General features: G+C 38.0%; 1 protein-coding gene and 1 long non-coding RNA gene across 2 annotated transcripts in view; one reads left to right on the top strand and one right to left on the bottom strand.

The window, feature by feature from the left end:
- The window catches only part of COL4A4 (collagen type IV alpha 4 chain), a 63,659-nt gene extending 50,997 nt beyond the window's left edge, over positions 1-12,662 (bottom strand). The window contains exons 1-3 of the mRNA XM_069864643.1: positions 12,486-12,662; positions 9,535-9,574; positions 7,452-7,529 (exon numbers count right to left, since the gene is read on the bottom strand). Of these exons, the coding sequence (XP_069720744.1) occupies positions 7,452-7,529; positions 9,535-9,574; positions 12,486-12,541 (174 nt within the window). The 5' untranslated portion in view covers positions 12,542-12,662. The remainder of the gene's footprint in view (positions 1-7,451; positions 7,530-9,534; positions 9,575-12,485) is intronic.
- Positions 2,610-14,131, top strand: LOC138724575 (uncharacterized). The gene is made up of 3 exons (XR_011338077.1): positions 2,610-2,685; positions 8,233-8,336; positions 12,834-14,131. It is a non-coding gene; the product is annotated as an uncharacterized lncRNA (long non-coding RNA).
- Positions 14,132-15,924: the final 1,793 nt, after the last annotated feature.

The following is a 15,924-nucleotide window of genomic DNA, read 5'->3' as shown; positions in this document are numbered from 1 at the left end:
ACCTTCAGATGGTTGAAGAAACGTGTGTGTGTGCATGTGTGTGTGTGCGTGCGTGTGTGTGTGTTCAAAGCCAGGCTAGATGGGATCCCCCTGATCCAGTGGGAGGTGTCCTTGCCTAAGGCAGGGTGGTTGGAACTGGATGGGCTTTAAGGTTCCTTCCAACCCAAGCCATCCTATGATTTTGATAGTACACTGAAAAAAGCTGAGACACTGAATGAACTCTATGGTAATTATCCACCATAACGGACTAATAAACACTTCCAGGACATATATTCCTTTAGGCTGATAAAAAGTCTTCGTTAGTTGCTACCCTGTGAATTTAATTGACTCCATGGCTTATGTCTTCAGTAGGAGGTAGTGAAGTCATAAACCAGAGTCACTGAATCCAGCATTCACGGTAGGTTTGACAGCTGATACAACTTCAGCATGCCATGTGAAGCTGGTGGATTCTCTCTCTTTCTTTCAGCTCAAAGGCTGATAATGACTGGGAGCTTTGTTAAGACCAAACTGATACCATGTCATAACATCTATTATCACATCTATTATTTGTGCCCATCCAATGTGACTACCACAGCATTACAGTCTCAGGACAGCTGTACAAATAAAGAGGATGAAGGTAGTCATGTTCATGTGGAAATGACAGATTAGCTCAGTTAAAATGAACAGAATATTATGCCTGCTCTGCCATCTGATGCCAATAAATTCCTTTAGGATTTCAATGCCTTGTTAATTGCCTAGGTCAGGAACTACCCATGCCAAGACTACGGTCTGTTATTTTAGCATGTTGTGGGCTTGACCTGCCATAAGAAGCAGACTTTTGACAAAACAAAACTATATTTTTTTTAATTAAGTATGCTTCCTAAGACCAAACTTGCAAATACTTCAGAATCATGCAGCAAAGGATTTAATACATTTTGGAAAAGGCAGTAGCCAAGGTTATTTGGAATTACTTTTATGGTTAATGAGACACTGAAAAGCACTTTCTTTTTAGAAAGCAGAACATTTTAAAGGAGTCTTTATTGGAAATAACAAAAAATATTTCATGCTGTTACAGTGAATTCTGTTTTGGTTCTCATAAGTGATAGTCAAAAGAGGTTCATTTATGGCCTTCGATGAGGACAGTGCTCTGTGTTACAGGCTATGTGGATGCACCAGTGGCAGGTGAAGCCCATTTACCTTTTGCTTACATGAACAAAAAAGAAAACACCCATCAACTCCACAGGATCAGACTGTAGGCAAATAATGCAGCGCCCTTCTTCATTCTGCGCTAGACTCCAGCTTTTAACTAGGCCTTCTCACTTTACCAGGAGCAGGACAGAGAAAGGGAGGAAAGCAGAGCAGTTTGGGAGCAAGAGAGGAGTGCACACAGAGGCATTTGCAGACAGATGTTTGCTTTTGTAATTTGCTCAGTGAGGTGGGAGCAGCTGTTGCTGTTCTTAGCTCCACCCATGTTCTCTCCCCTTTTGGAAGAGCAGGTCTATAACACAGCAAAGCCACAGCTTCCAGGGCTTGTAGGAGTGTTCATTCTAGGAAGTTTCCACTCCTCGACTGTAATTGTGTAGGACTGTGAATAAAATAATTTTCACTACAAATCAAGGCTCCAAAATAACCCTTCTAAATATTAATTTTATCAAGATCGGTTAAATCTGACAAAGCACACAACTTGGCATTATAACCAATTTCTTGTCTTGTCCTTAATACAGCAAATTTTTCTGTGCCTGGGGATTAAACAGTGAGTGAGGATCAGACTACTGTATGGCATGTACTTTATTGTCAGGTTGTTAAGAAACAGCAGATCGCATAATGACTTTTCAGTATCAGATAACTTCTTAATGGTCAGATTTTGAGTCGATTAATGGCAATAGTAAGTCTTAGTGCTTGACTTTTCTCAGTATCTGAATCATGCTGCAAACTACTGGAAAATTCTGTGCTCTTATCATACTTTTCAATGCTACAATATACTACAGGAACATCATACCTGATGATATAGCTTCATATTCACAGCGACGCCTCACTAAAGCATAACAAATCACAGTGGAGTGCTAGAAATATTTTTCATGGTGTGCTTTATATTTTTTTGTGTGTTTTAACTCTGTTAAAACATGAAACTCTGTTTCATGAAAAGGAAAAGCATCCAGTAAGCCAGTGGGTGTCACTATTGTGTTAAACAGTCACTGATCAAAAGATCATTTGACACTGCTCTAAGAAACACTCTTAGTGGCTGAAAGCAGGGTGCTGCACTACAGCATTTTAGACTACATATATTTAACATCAGATTCACTAATAAATAAAACTAAATTTTGCTGTCATTCATTTTACTGAAACAATCCACTGACTGGCAATTTTTGGTTGATTCAAATCTATGAAAAAGAATGATTTTGTAGAGTTTTGTCTTGTTCAATGTGGAATAGCTTCTCAATCTGCAGCAAATAAGAAAAACACTATTTTTAGTATAGGGGTTTAGTTTAGGACAGGGGAACCAAAAGTATTAAGGAAAGCAGCTAAAGAACAAAAGGAGGAATAATTTAACAAGATCAAAACTTTTGAAAAATATGGAACCATGTCTAATATGTAAAATGCTAATTTACAGGTGTAGTAGTAGCTGGATATCGTATATGAAGACCAGCCTCAAAGAGACCTTACATTAAGGAGAATGGAGTGATTCTGTTCCTATTGCACATTCTGGTAAGCAGGCTCCATTCTCTACCCATTCAAACCTTAAATTCTGGAGAACTGCCTCCTACTCTGCCCAGTTATAAAAAAAGGTGTGGTCTGATTCAGACAGAGATGTAGGGATCTCAGTTTTCTAGGTCTGTGTTTCTGTGGTTCTCAGCAAATGTAAGTGAAATGCAATGGAAATACTACAGAAGAAGAATTTTGTCTCAGAAATCTTGTATTTTAAAGCTGTGTCATAGCTAATGCACTGGGGAAAATGATCAACAAGTACAAGGCAAACAGTGGGAAAGATCAGGGCTTCCTTAAATGCTGTGTGCATACATCTCTGACAATGGATTCAGCTAAGCGCATGTATTTGAGATAAAATAGAAGGATTTTACATATTCATTTCCCAAGTGTGTAGCTAGACAATCCAAATACAAGTGCTGGATATTCCACGTGAATGACAGACTGCTGCTGCATACTGACATACAAAAAAAAAAGTGTGATTACTCCCCAAAACAGACAGAATTTGCAGTTTCCTTGCTAGGGAATCTTAAATACATTTATGCTGTACTGTAAACTGGACTCAGTTAACCCACAGGCTCTACTAGGGAGATGCCACAACCCACAGGATCAATTACGGAGATGTTACCACAGAAGTGATGCAAGAAGACAGACCTACTATAGAGTTAAATTTCACTATTCTTAACCCACTGCCCTGAAGCATCCATTACTGACTTTCAAACCTACCCATGACAACAAACTGACTTAATACCTCTCGTGAATGCTTACACCTTAAACCTCATATGCCAGAAAATGTGAGAACTCCCTCTTAGATTTCTTTTTGCTAGGTTTTCTCCTGCACTAGTATGAAATGGGCCACTTGCTTCATCTGCAAAAGAATGAGCATCAGTCTTGCTGAGTTATATTTATTATTCACTCTGCTCCAGGCATTTCACATGATCTCATAGAAGCTAGATCAGGTTGGGTCATGAATAGACGCTTGCTTTCTAAATCTACTTAACTCTATAAACAAAGCGAAAGGAATTGAATGGGATCAAACTCTGGGGTCGGCACAGGACAGGCTTACAATTGGTCAATGCTAACTGCAAACACTTTTTTAACTATCTATATTCTGTTAGAGCAGGGAGCGTTTTTGAGAGCCTCTATACAACACTGCAGGAGTTATCAAGGAAACAACTTCCCAAGTTAGAGAAAGAGAAGGAAATAAAGGAAAGGTTCCACTGTCTGTTAGACATATCAGGAGAAAATTAAAATTACAGACTTTAAGGGAGACCAAAGAGAAAAAGGGGAAAAAGTCTAAACCAGTGAAATTGCTGTTGGCATCTACTTAAAAACATTGACTGCTACTGCCTCCTGGAAGACCATAGTCTTGACTGGAAAAGAGGCAGGGGGAAATCTGAGTTGTTGCAGTTTGGCAGCAAGAATCATCTAGAAAGCTTACTGGTGAATATACTTTTATTACGACTTTCTCCCCTTACTTATTCATTTAAGAATAGTAGAATAGATATGTATAGTAGCACTCACTGTCTGCAAAGACTTAACAATATAGTTCAACGGTCTAACAAATAGTAGTGCAAATCTGTTTATCTAATGTTGAGAAAAATAAAAACTACAGGTACACAAGTTCTTCTAAAACCCAAGATAGCACCTAATGCATAAGTAGACTGGGTTCATATAAAAATTATTTGTTTCTACTTTTCTTCCAAGAAGCCCAATTTCAATACATTCAAGTATGGCTGCAGCAGCTTCTATTTCTTACCCCCACAGTCACATTTTCTCCAGCTAAAACTTCAATTACTTTGTCTACTTCCAATGAAGAAGGGTTGCTACATTGTTATTTAAAAGAGGCAACTTGAAGGCAAGGTCTTAATTCTCTTTGCGTTCACAGTCAGCTGCACAGTTTTCTTACACTGTCCTGGTAACCACAGCTTTAAATAATCCTGCTTAAACTGCATTCAGAAAAATGGATAGAAACAAAGGTCCTTATGCCCAAGACAGTAGGGCAAGATTTGAGGTCTTGTTTTCCTATGGAAACTTCAGAGCATACCACACTCCTGACAGCCATTCTGTTATACTTAACTCATAAACCTAAATGTATTTAGGAGTTGAATTTTAGGTGTCTCTTCTCCTATTACCCTAGTTTTTACTACTTTAGGGGAGACATATCAAGGATAAGCGCTACGGTTATGTCATACACAGCTTATAGTGTTCTTAGTTTTACAAAATGTGAACTGCTTCACTTGTCACAGGTGATTACAAATAAGTAAAGCTGATTTGTATCAGGTCTAAAACTTCTGTTCTACCTTAATTTTAGTCTAAACTTTTGTTATGGATTGACTTTAAGTCTTCTCCAAACACAACAATAACCTTTTTGTTCACTTTACTAGCTAATTTTCCAGTGGGCAATGCTTCCAACTGAAAATCTAAAAAGGAACATAACATTCTAGAACCTGCAAAATAGCAACGGTGTCATCAAATACTCATCAACTTCTGCAAAAGCCCCTGATACTGCAGTTGGATTAACAGAATTGGAGAAAGACTTTGAGGGCTGCTATAAGATTAGCTGTCCAGCTGGTCTGGATGAGATTATTGCTCCATTGCCTTTTGCCAGCAAGTACATGAATTTTCTAGAATAATTTTGTGTTTTCAGCATTCGACAGCCAGCCTGAGTTAAAAGGTGAAAAAGGAAAAAACATTGTGCCTGGCAACCAAATTTATATTGTTTCTTTTATCTCAACTTCTTTACAGAGAAGGTTTATTTAATAAACTGTACCTTTCTGAAATTTTAGGCTTGCATACTGTACAATGCCACAGGCTTTCAATGAGCATCTATTTCTTGCATTTTAAAAACGGGATTGAGGGAGACTCAAAACTCTGAGGAACCAGCCTGGGAGCAGGACTCAGACAGAAAAGTAGATAAAGCAGATGTTTTGTAATCTAAGAAGCTAACAATGAGACAAACAAATCTTTTATTTTGTAATGGATAGTCTCCACAAAAGCCAGAAAAGCAAAGTTAGTGTGTCAGAGTATAAAGGCAGAACACAGCACGGCTTAGAAATCAGCAGGGTTGTAGGATGAAAAAAAAGATTAAGTAATCCTGTAGAAAACAATTCATCGCTGTACATGAGTACAGAAAAACTTTGCAATGACCTATCTAAAGTGGTGTTTAGTTAAGCCATATTTCATGTAGGGTCTCATAAGTACTTCTGTTTCTTGCATATTGACTTATAGAAATAATTGCATGAAATATAAGTTCATATTACATCCATCAGGGTGTACAGGATGCATTTCAAAGCTGTTTCAGATAATGGTACAATTCTCAGAGTTATGCTTGCATAATGACATTGGAGTAATTTTGAAATGTTTAATACCCTGCTATTTGGCACTTAGGTCCAAGTCCTTGGAAGTTCTTAGTTGCAAATGCATAAATCATAGTCCAGTTTACCTGTGGTGGGGAGGAAGGCTTAGGAAAGAGCCATAACAATGGCATTGAGCATTTATCATCGACTGATTATGGGTGAGTAATTCAGAACTTCCAGGCTACTGAGAGAGAACCAGAATCAAGGAAATCTCCACTAGTTTCAAAGTCAGTTGTTTTGAAATGGCACTTCAGGCCAGGTTGCTGGTATCCAAAACAGTTTGTTCAGTAGCACTGAGAGACACTGCAATGCTGGTAGCCAAAATACTTTCCCTGGGATGCCCTTTTGTTAACACAGTGTTACAGAGATAGATGTGTCCTAGGCCTCTATTATGAAAATCCTACAGCACGGGGGACATAATATAGGCATAATCCTGGAGGATTAGGATAGGATCCAAGGACACCAGGGCAGTGATCATGACACAGCAAAGCATGCAGCCAGCTGCAGAAGCACAGGAAGGAAAAGGCAGCCTTGCATTTGTGGCGACTCAGGTTGTACACAAACAAATGAGGCATGCAGCTCTTCTGAAAGCTGATCCACCATGTTCAAGCTTTCTAACCCCAAACATTAGTACTTTGAAAGAAAATGATTTCCATCACCAACTGACAGTTTTTCAGTTGTTCATGAATCAGGATATGCATCTAAGTAAGTCCTTCCCTCATCAACGTTTAAATTGTTTTCTATCACTATAACGATATGTACTTTGAGAAAGAACAGCTGAGAGAACAAATTAGTCATCACTGGACCATATTTCAATTAGCAAATAGCAACATGCATAGTTACTGATTTTAATGTATAACATGAAAATACTTTGGCTTCATTCAGTGTTTTACAATTATTTATAAGGCAAAGACAATTCAAATTTTTTCATACTTAGTGCACTAAACTAGTAAAATAAAGTCTGCAACCTTTCCCAGAATCACCCAACCTAGATAAGAGACACCCAAGTTCTCACAAAACTAGTAAATGGCATAGATGTTTTCTTTTAACTGACCTCCTAGTAGAAAAGGAGCACAGATTTCTAAACTTAATATGTATTAAGAATGATCTTTCTCTAACTACTAGATTGATCTCAAGGTATTCTTAACACAAAAAAGGCACCACAATTATTACTACCCTCCTTTATAAGCAGAGCTGTGTACAACCTTAACTTCCTTCAATGACAGCTGTACTTTATATCAGTGAGAGAACTACATTAGTTTGCTAAATTCAGACTTGTTTCTGCCTGCATGTTGATTTATTGAATACTGATTTATTGATTTATGTCAACCATATTGATTTTGCAAAATATCAATGTGCATAAAATGAACAGTATTTCAGCAGTAATTATCATTAGTTCTAATCACTTACTCTTGACCCTTTTTCTGGAAAGCACCGACAAACTGAGCAATCTTGTCCCCCACATGGGTCAATATATGCATATCCTCCCTAAAAATGAAAATTTTATGGATTTATTAATATGCAACAGACAACAACTGATTCAACAAATATTTTCAACTAGGCATATTGTCCAATTAGATGGTTTTTAAGGCAAAAGAATTTGGCTACGCTTGCATATACTCATGGCAACTTACTGCAGATGAAGAAACTTGGCATAGCAGCAAAAATCAGTACATTGTGTAGATCTTCAGCTTAACACATATGAACCTTTTCCAATGCTTGTTTAATAGAATACACACATCAATACTTATACTGAAAATCCTCCTAACCTTCTTGCACCTCTCACCAGTATAAACATGCTGGCAAAGTAGAAGCAAAGTAGAAGCAGTAAGCAGAAGCTTATTACTGTTGCTGTAGAAGGTGAAAGACATTACCTGCAAGTTATGTTAAGTACTGCTAAATATTACAGCTAAATACAACTAAGGAACTAGGCTGCATCTAGAAATATTTTCACGGAGTCAGAATTTATTTTGTAATAATGTGACATTTGTAACCTATGACATTAAGGTAGGAGATTGTTTAACTACGATTGATAAAAGGCAAAACAGGCTGAAGAGCAACACACCTGCTCAGCAAAAAAAGCCTTGTATTTAATCCTTGTCTATCAAATGAAACAAACAAGTGGTGTAATTATGCATTGCATTAATTTACTTGTTTACTGTATTAAAACTTTATATCATTGTCTTAATAGGAAAGAAGTGACTACTTTGTTTCATCAACTTGCAATGAGGAAAAAAAGCATATTTGAGGAAACTAGACCATGACAAAATGCAGATTAAGTAGATCTGCTGTGTGGTAAGTGAATATAATTTTATAATCCCTTTCTATTTCCCAGAGTGTAGTATTAAACATATACCAATTATACCCACCATGTACATTTATAAACTTGCTTAGATGGGTGGAGGGGCCACTGGGTATTTTTTCAGCAAAATTGAATAAACTGTCGAAGTGGTTTCAAAAAGGATGACAAGGACTTAAAAATTGAAGAATAATTTAGGTAAACAATTAAACAGTTATAACTTTAAAACATTTGCTCAGTGTGGATTTAGTTTTTATCAAGGTCAACATTGTTTGGCTACTGGTTTTAATAACCAACAGAACACAATAGGTCCATACTTCAAATTTTCAAGGAGAAAAGACTGACAAATATTAGATAAGGAGGAAGAGTTCTGTTCTTTCTATCTACAATATTTTTAGACTATCTGGTACTCCCAGACCTCAGAACAAGCGGGTATGATGGTCTCTTGCAGACTGCTGCTCTTTCACACACATTTCCCATGAAGTTACTAATCTACTCCACACTAGTCTCTCACCTAGTTATTAAAACTTGGCTCTACTGGAAGGTCAACGGAATGCAAGTTTCTAACAACACACAAGCTGTTACCCTTTGTTCTAATTGAATGCTTATTTAAAAAATACTTCCATTTTCAACAGTTCAACTGAAAATGAATTACTTTAGGGGGGAAAAACAACGAAAAGCTTTTAAATATTTGAAAGAAATTAAGAGCATGGGCTTGAAAGATGTTTCTGTGAAGCACTGCAAATAAGGTTAAAATGGAGTAATAAAGTAGATATTGAGACTATATCCTATGTGAAATTTTGGCTTCAGAGAGAGGGGAATGTACAGGGAGGCCAGTTTAAGATCCAGGTTAACATACAGAGAAAGGCTGAAAGCTTTGGTATATGCTACAACATAGACCCATTGAAGGGACTTCGTGAGACAGACTCAATGCATGACAGAGGTGTTTTTACATGCAGCTTTCCAAAAGAATCTAAAGGTGCCAAAGTTAGAATCTAAAAGAATCCAAAGGGAAAAAATCACAAAATAATTAAGCTGTGCAACAGAAACAGAAAGGAAAGAGAGCACCGCAAAAAAATACATAAAGAAATATCACAGCTTTCCCACAGATCGTTTTGGTGTGTATAGTCTTACTTGCTTGAACTCTACCATCCTATCTATCAACTGTCTAAAGTAAATATCAATGTCACTTACCCCATCAGTTTCTTGTGCTGAAAAGACAACCAGTATCCACCTGATTTAAAAGAAGGAGAAAACTAAATTAAAACTAAACTTCAACATCCAGCCTTCACAAAACTGCAGTCTCCATTAACTGAGAAGTGTGTACAGACTATTAAGGCTCAGTACAGGAAAGAAATGGACTTGTTGGAGCAGGTCCAGAGGACAGGCACAAAAATGATCAGAGGGATGGGGTCCCTGCTCACTCCAGACAATGTTGGACTAGATAGCCTTTAACAGTCCCTTCCAATCCAAACCATTCTATGATCCTTTGATTCTAAGTCCTCTTCAGGTTGACTTTAGTAAAAGAGTATGCAACATCTAGAAATGGTCAGCACAAGCTATATACATTTGTCTTTTTGACTTTGTAAGGCTAGGTACAAACAGACAGGCATGAGTAAGACTATATAAAAGTCTTTGTTACTTTCCCATTGTAACCTATTTTCAATCCCACAATTAGGAACGGCCAGAGAGAAACCATTCTAGACAGATTCCTGCACCTCCATGGCCACTATGAGGTGAAGATTGAGCTGAGATGGAGGTGACAGGCACCTGCCACAAAGTGAGGGAGCTGGTGCTGGTTTCTTTTGCTCAGAGAGAGTGAATGAAAGAAGGCAGGGAGCAAAGCAGCATACAAAACAGCCGAATGATTCCCAGGCAGCTGCTGGGGAAGCCCAGCTCCATGCCAACCATCGCTAGTGGTGGATTGTAAAGTTGAAATAACGTCTTTTATAGTCATTTTATTGTTTCCACATGCCAAAAACGATAAAGTAAAACTAAAAGGTAGCCCAGAATTTCTGTAGCAATACCGGAAATAAGCATTTTTATTAATCATCATTAATACTGACACCTTTATTAATGAGAACTAAGGTGCTCACTCATATAATGAAATGATAAATTAGACATGGCCATACTGCATCTTATTCTACAGGCTATAGTCAAATCACTTTGACCCTGCATTTAGTACATTTCCCAAAGTCCTATTGAGATCAACCTCTATTTTTTGTTATTCACGTGGTCAGCTATTTGGAGCACTGAGAACTGAGCCAGCAAACCCACAACTGTTCTCCCTGATTATTAATTATTCGTAGATTCAGACTGCAAATTATGTAACCTGTATATGCACTGATAAATACTGATAGATTCAATACTGATGCATTTAACATATTTTAGCCATTTATGTACATTTACTCCATAGACTTTTTCAACCTATGTTCCCTGCTACTTTTTTCAAATACAAAGTTTATAGAAAAAACAAAATATTTTTCAAATAATTAGTGGTAACTGAAGACAAAATCTCATACTCTGTCCTGCTAAGTGAGAAACAAAGGACTGATGAAGCAATGTGAGAGTGCAGATGACCAGCTACAGCAGGAAATAGTGGAGAAGTTTTGTGCATCCCAGTAGTTCATCCTTTAATAAGCTTGCATAGAAAGAATTTAACTTTGAAGGAACAGTTCAACGAGTTAGCAGACAACAGCTCTGGTTTGTGCTGTGATTGTTACTGATCCAAGGCCATTTTTGTTTCTATCCTTCTGAACTCGCAGATAGCCTCTGTAAATATTTTTTTCCATATCAACATTGGCCAGGTGTGAGTTATTTTTCATTTAAGAAATTGCCAAGTTCTCATGAAGGACTTGCACAACCAACATGGAAATTAGATCATGCTGTTCTTCATGCACAGCACTGCAGTCTCCCCTGTTTTCCAGTCATATACAGGAGGCATTTGCTGGGTTGTTCTCTGTTGTTTCAAAATCTCTACCTCCTGCAGCCACACAGATGTTTCCTATGTACTCAGAGCAGTACAAGGTTGGTAGAGGCAAGTCATTCTCTAATAATGCAAACAAAAGGCACAAGCAGCCACCTTGGACAGATGGCTGGGATAGAAGGGTGCTGCGTTGGGAAACACCTGAGTAAAAAGCAGCCTGGATTTGCACAAACGAAGTAAGTGTGAAAAAGACACTGGAAAGAGATCCAGGCATATCAGCATAATGGAAGACTGCCTAGTAGCAAAGGTGTCAAGTTCAAGCAAGGTGTTCCCAGCTAGAAAAGCATAATTTCACATTCCTAGAGAGCCTGGTGCATGACATTTTATGAAGATTTCAAGCAAGAAGGAAAATTGCATTGACATTTCCTGGAAGTTATTACAGAGATGGAATAATTGATCCCACACACCACTCTGAAAAATCCTGGCTATAGTGATCCTAATCTTCTTCTAAGGATCATTTTGCTGCAGAAAGAACTCCTGCCTCAGATGCTGGCAGGTATTTCCATCATAATCTCTAAAAGTTTTTTTTCATGCATTTTAATAATTATCCCTTATCTGCAAAATTATTCTGGGACAGGCATTCAGGTTTGAGCTGGTCATTGCTTTTTCTTCTCAAAAGATGTTCATCACTAGAACGTAGGAATAACTTGCCTCTGAAGACAGTCTCATAGAATCATTTGGTTGGAAAAGACCTTTGAGATAATCAAGTCCAACTGTACCTGCCCATTACTAAACCAGATCCCTGAGCACCTCATCTACCCATCTTTCAAATCCCTCCAGGGATGGGGACTCCAATACCTCCCTGGGCAGCCATTCCAGTGCCTGAGAACCCTTTTGGTGAAGAAATTTTTCCTGATGTCTAATCTGAACCTGCCTTGGAGCAACTTGAGGCCATTTCCTCTTGTCCTACTACTTGGGAGGAATTATAGTTCCTGTTTCCTATTTGAATAGCATGGTACCTGAAATTTAAATGGTATAAACTTATAGACCAGCAATCAAAATTTAAAAAAAAAAAACCATTAAATTATTGTGTAGGCTTATACAATTTGCAATAGGCTAGAAATTATTTTATTGATGATTTCTTATTACTGTTAAATTGATAACTAAGAATATATCTCAGTGATACTAGTTACAAAAATTAGTGATCTGTAAAACTCACCAGGCAGCTGTGATAAGCCACTTAATCCGTTCAAACGAATCCTTTGTTAATGCCATTCACGCCGATTGAGGATCTGTATATGCAGCACTTTTTTCTTTAACCAGCAGGTCTTCTCTTTCCTTCTGTTCATGGATGGTCTATAAATGCTGTTCCATACTGTTGTTTTCCCCTCTGAATCTGTTTATATGAAAATACATATCTGATGGGCAAAACATGAATAATTACTGGGTAACCAGAATATGTCTCACCTGATTACACGTCATACTGCACAATTTTCTGTTGGCTCTACATTGTATTTTTCATATTCAGGATGCATTTTATTTCATCCGCAATCCAACTATTTTAAAGGGACTATGGATGAAATCACAGATCAACATTAAAAGGGTACAAGATCTCAGCCTAGAAAAGAGAGTCTTCGCTCAGTATTTAAAATAATGAACAATTTGCATCTTGCATCATTATTTCTTAAGAAGCTATCATGCCCACCATTGTAGCTAAAGACATTAAAAAAACCCATGACCCGTCTATGGGAAAGACCTCATGAACTTAAAAACATCAAGACAATATGGCTATACTTTCCAGACTGTGTCTTCCACAAACAGGGCTGGACCAACGCGTGTGTGTACATCTGAGCTAACAAGAACTCTGAATGCAGAATAAATCATGTGCATTTTCAGCTCCAGAGTTCTACCCATGTGCATGGACAGATGACAATCTTTGGAAATGTTACCTAGATTCTTTATCTTTAGACCATTTTTTCCACAGCTCTTGCCAGGATTTAGGAAGATGGAAACCCTAAGCGCAGGACTGACCAGATGCCTCTGCAGTCCCAGACAGTCAAATTTTGCATGCATAAATTAACTACACGGTGTATCTGTGACCTCTGACTTAGGTGCAACAGCATCTATGCAGTTCTATGTGCAAACATGCTGCACCAACGTTTTTGTAACCTCAGGCTTCACAAATCCAGAGAAATGGCCAGGTCCTGTGCAAATTTCTACACACGCCAAATAAGAAAACAGCTATAAACCTTTGGAATAAGGCACATCTGGCAAATGATTCACAGTGGTTATTTCAAACTGAGGGCTTCAGAGGCTGCTGGGCTTTTCCTAGGATAGCACGGACTATCACAGGCTTTTATTTTTCAGTGCTGTAGTACTCCCGGTATGAAGAGGTTAACTTTGAGGATACTGAGCACTGACTGGAGTGAACTGACAGGAGTTCACTTCCTTTGGAGAAGTTTCCTGAGTAAGCAAAGACAATCACTTACTAAAAAGAGAGCAAGGATGTGAACCTGCAGCAAACTGCTCCCTAGCAGCTGTTCATCAAGCAGCTATCTTTTCTTTGTAAAACAAATCAGTGTACAGTTCTTCAGTCACTACTGTCTTGCTTACTATAACTTAGTGAAACATCTTTAACTAATCTATAGATAATACTGACTCCTGTGTGTGCACAGTATATCCTTATCCCACAGTACGAAGAAGAGACTGTAAGCTTCCATGCACTGACTAATGAATAAATAGCCTAAGGGCAGCCAATTCACGCTGCAAGATCACACCTTACGTGTACTGTACTCCATTCATCTGCCAAATTCTCAGTTTCTTTCTGTGCCCCAGTTCCCCAACTGTAAAAAATAAGAAAGAAAAGAAAAAATAACTACACTGCTAATAATAAAATAATATTGCAATAACATTCCTAGCTCACTGATTTTTTTACATTAATTGTATAAATAATATAAGCAAGACTGTGAAGTCATAAAATACTATGGGAACAGATTGGCTCAAATGGAAAATACAAACCAGCCATAGAGTGTTAGACTTTGCAACAGGAATTTGTTCCTGTTGCCCACTATCCATCTCATTATTCAATTATTCAAACAGCTTCTGAAAATGAAGAAAATAATTAAATTTGCTATGTTTGCCTTGTACTAGCAGGGAAACTTTTATTTTCAAATTAAAATCCATTTTTATCCGACCCACTGACACACTTTGAAATCCTAATGCAGGAGTGGAAGACTTAAACCATTCTGCTTGCTATTTCACAATGGCTATCTAAAACCCACAGTTTTCTGAAAAAGTTTCCTGTAGTTTGAATATTCAAGAGAAGATAAAATACCCCTAGGATAACACACTTGATCCCACTGAAGGAGTAGGTTTCATACCAGTATTGCCAAACCTTGGCTCATAAAATTCTCAAAAGCCAGAGGGGAGAAGCTGGTGCTGTAATATAACCTAAATGTTTAGACAAGGAAGGAAGACAATTTCATTCTTAGGGACATGAGACATAGTTTGAAGCAGGCACACAGCTGCAGTTACTGATACATAAAAAATTAGAGCAGCCCTAACTATATTCTCATTATATCCCAAGAAACCAACATCTTGTTTTTTCCATAGGACTTCTGTCTCATTCAAGATGGATTTATTCCCTACTCTTTTCATCCTTTCCCTTAAGCCCTATTTTTCCTTTAGTGTTCTGTGAAACTTTGCACTTTCTACTAAATCCATACAGCTGTAAGGTTTCCCACAAAAATATTCTTTATATATGACTTCTCCAAGCAACCTGTTCCCGTTTCTCATGGACTTCATAGTGAAGAATTTCTTCCTAATGTCTAATCTAAATCTTCCCCCTTCCAATTTCAAGCCATCCCCCCTCCTCCTAGCATTCCATATCCTGGTAAAAAGCCCCTCCCTAGCTTTCCTGTAGCCCCTTTTGGTACTGAGAGGCTGCTCTAAGGTCTCTGCAGAGCCTTCTCCAGGCTGAACAACCCCAACTCTCCCAGCCTGTCCTGACAGCAGAGGTGCTCCAGCGCTCTAAATAGGTGGTACTGGGACAAGGCTGGGCTCCAAGAGGACTGTATTTTAAATGCTCTGCCTTTCCATTGCATCTCTCTCATTAGCATTATCCCATGATCCTTGGAGCTTGCTGATGTTTTGGTTTGGGTTTTTTTGGGGGGAGGGGGTTCTTTACCATTTGAAAACTGACTCGATACCTTTCCATTACAGCAGTATTTCATTCACTAGGTATTCTACACGTATTCATTTCTTTCTCCTGACAGTGGTTTGCCTGCTTTCTTCTGTTTTATCCAATATTTCCTTAGCCTAGTATTCAAGCACTTACTTTGTGAGTACTACCTGCTTTACTCAGGGAGAGCCACTCTGTTTGTTCTGCATCTAAATTTGCATCTTCTCTGACCATTCTCTTCTGCTGCAGCCTCACTTGCTCTGACCTTATTGTCTCAGCGAACCCTGCACCTTTTGTATTCACTTTTAGTAAATGATTTTCTGCTACCTTCTGTCTGACACCAGTTCTAAAGTTTAATTTCAGAGGTGGATTTTAATGCTTATCTATAGGTGGTTATGGCTTACAAAAAAAAAATTGTAGACCCCACTTGTGTCCTTATTAAAGTATTCCTGCTTAAAAAAATGTATCACTGTTACAG

Source organism: Phaenicophaeus curvirostris, chromosome 10, assembly GCF_032191515.1.
Source record: "Phaenicophaeus curvirostris isolate KB17595 chromosome 10, BPBGC_Pcur_1.0, whole genome shotgun sequence".
NCBI classification, from domain to species: domain Eukaryota; kingdom Metazoa; phylum Chordata; class Aves; order Cuculiformes; family Cuculidae; genus Phaenicophaeus; species Phaenicophaeus curvirostris.
Note: the sequence above shows the minus strand (reverse complement) of the source record. Positions and strands in the feature narration are given on the sequence as shown.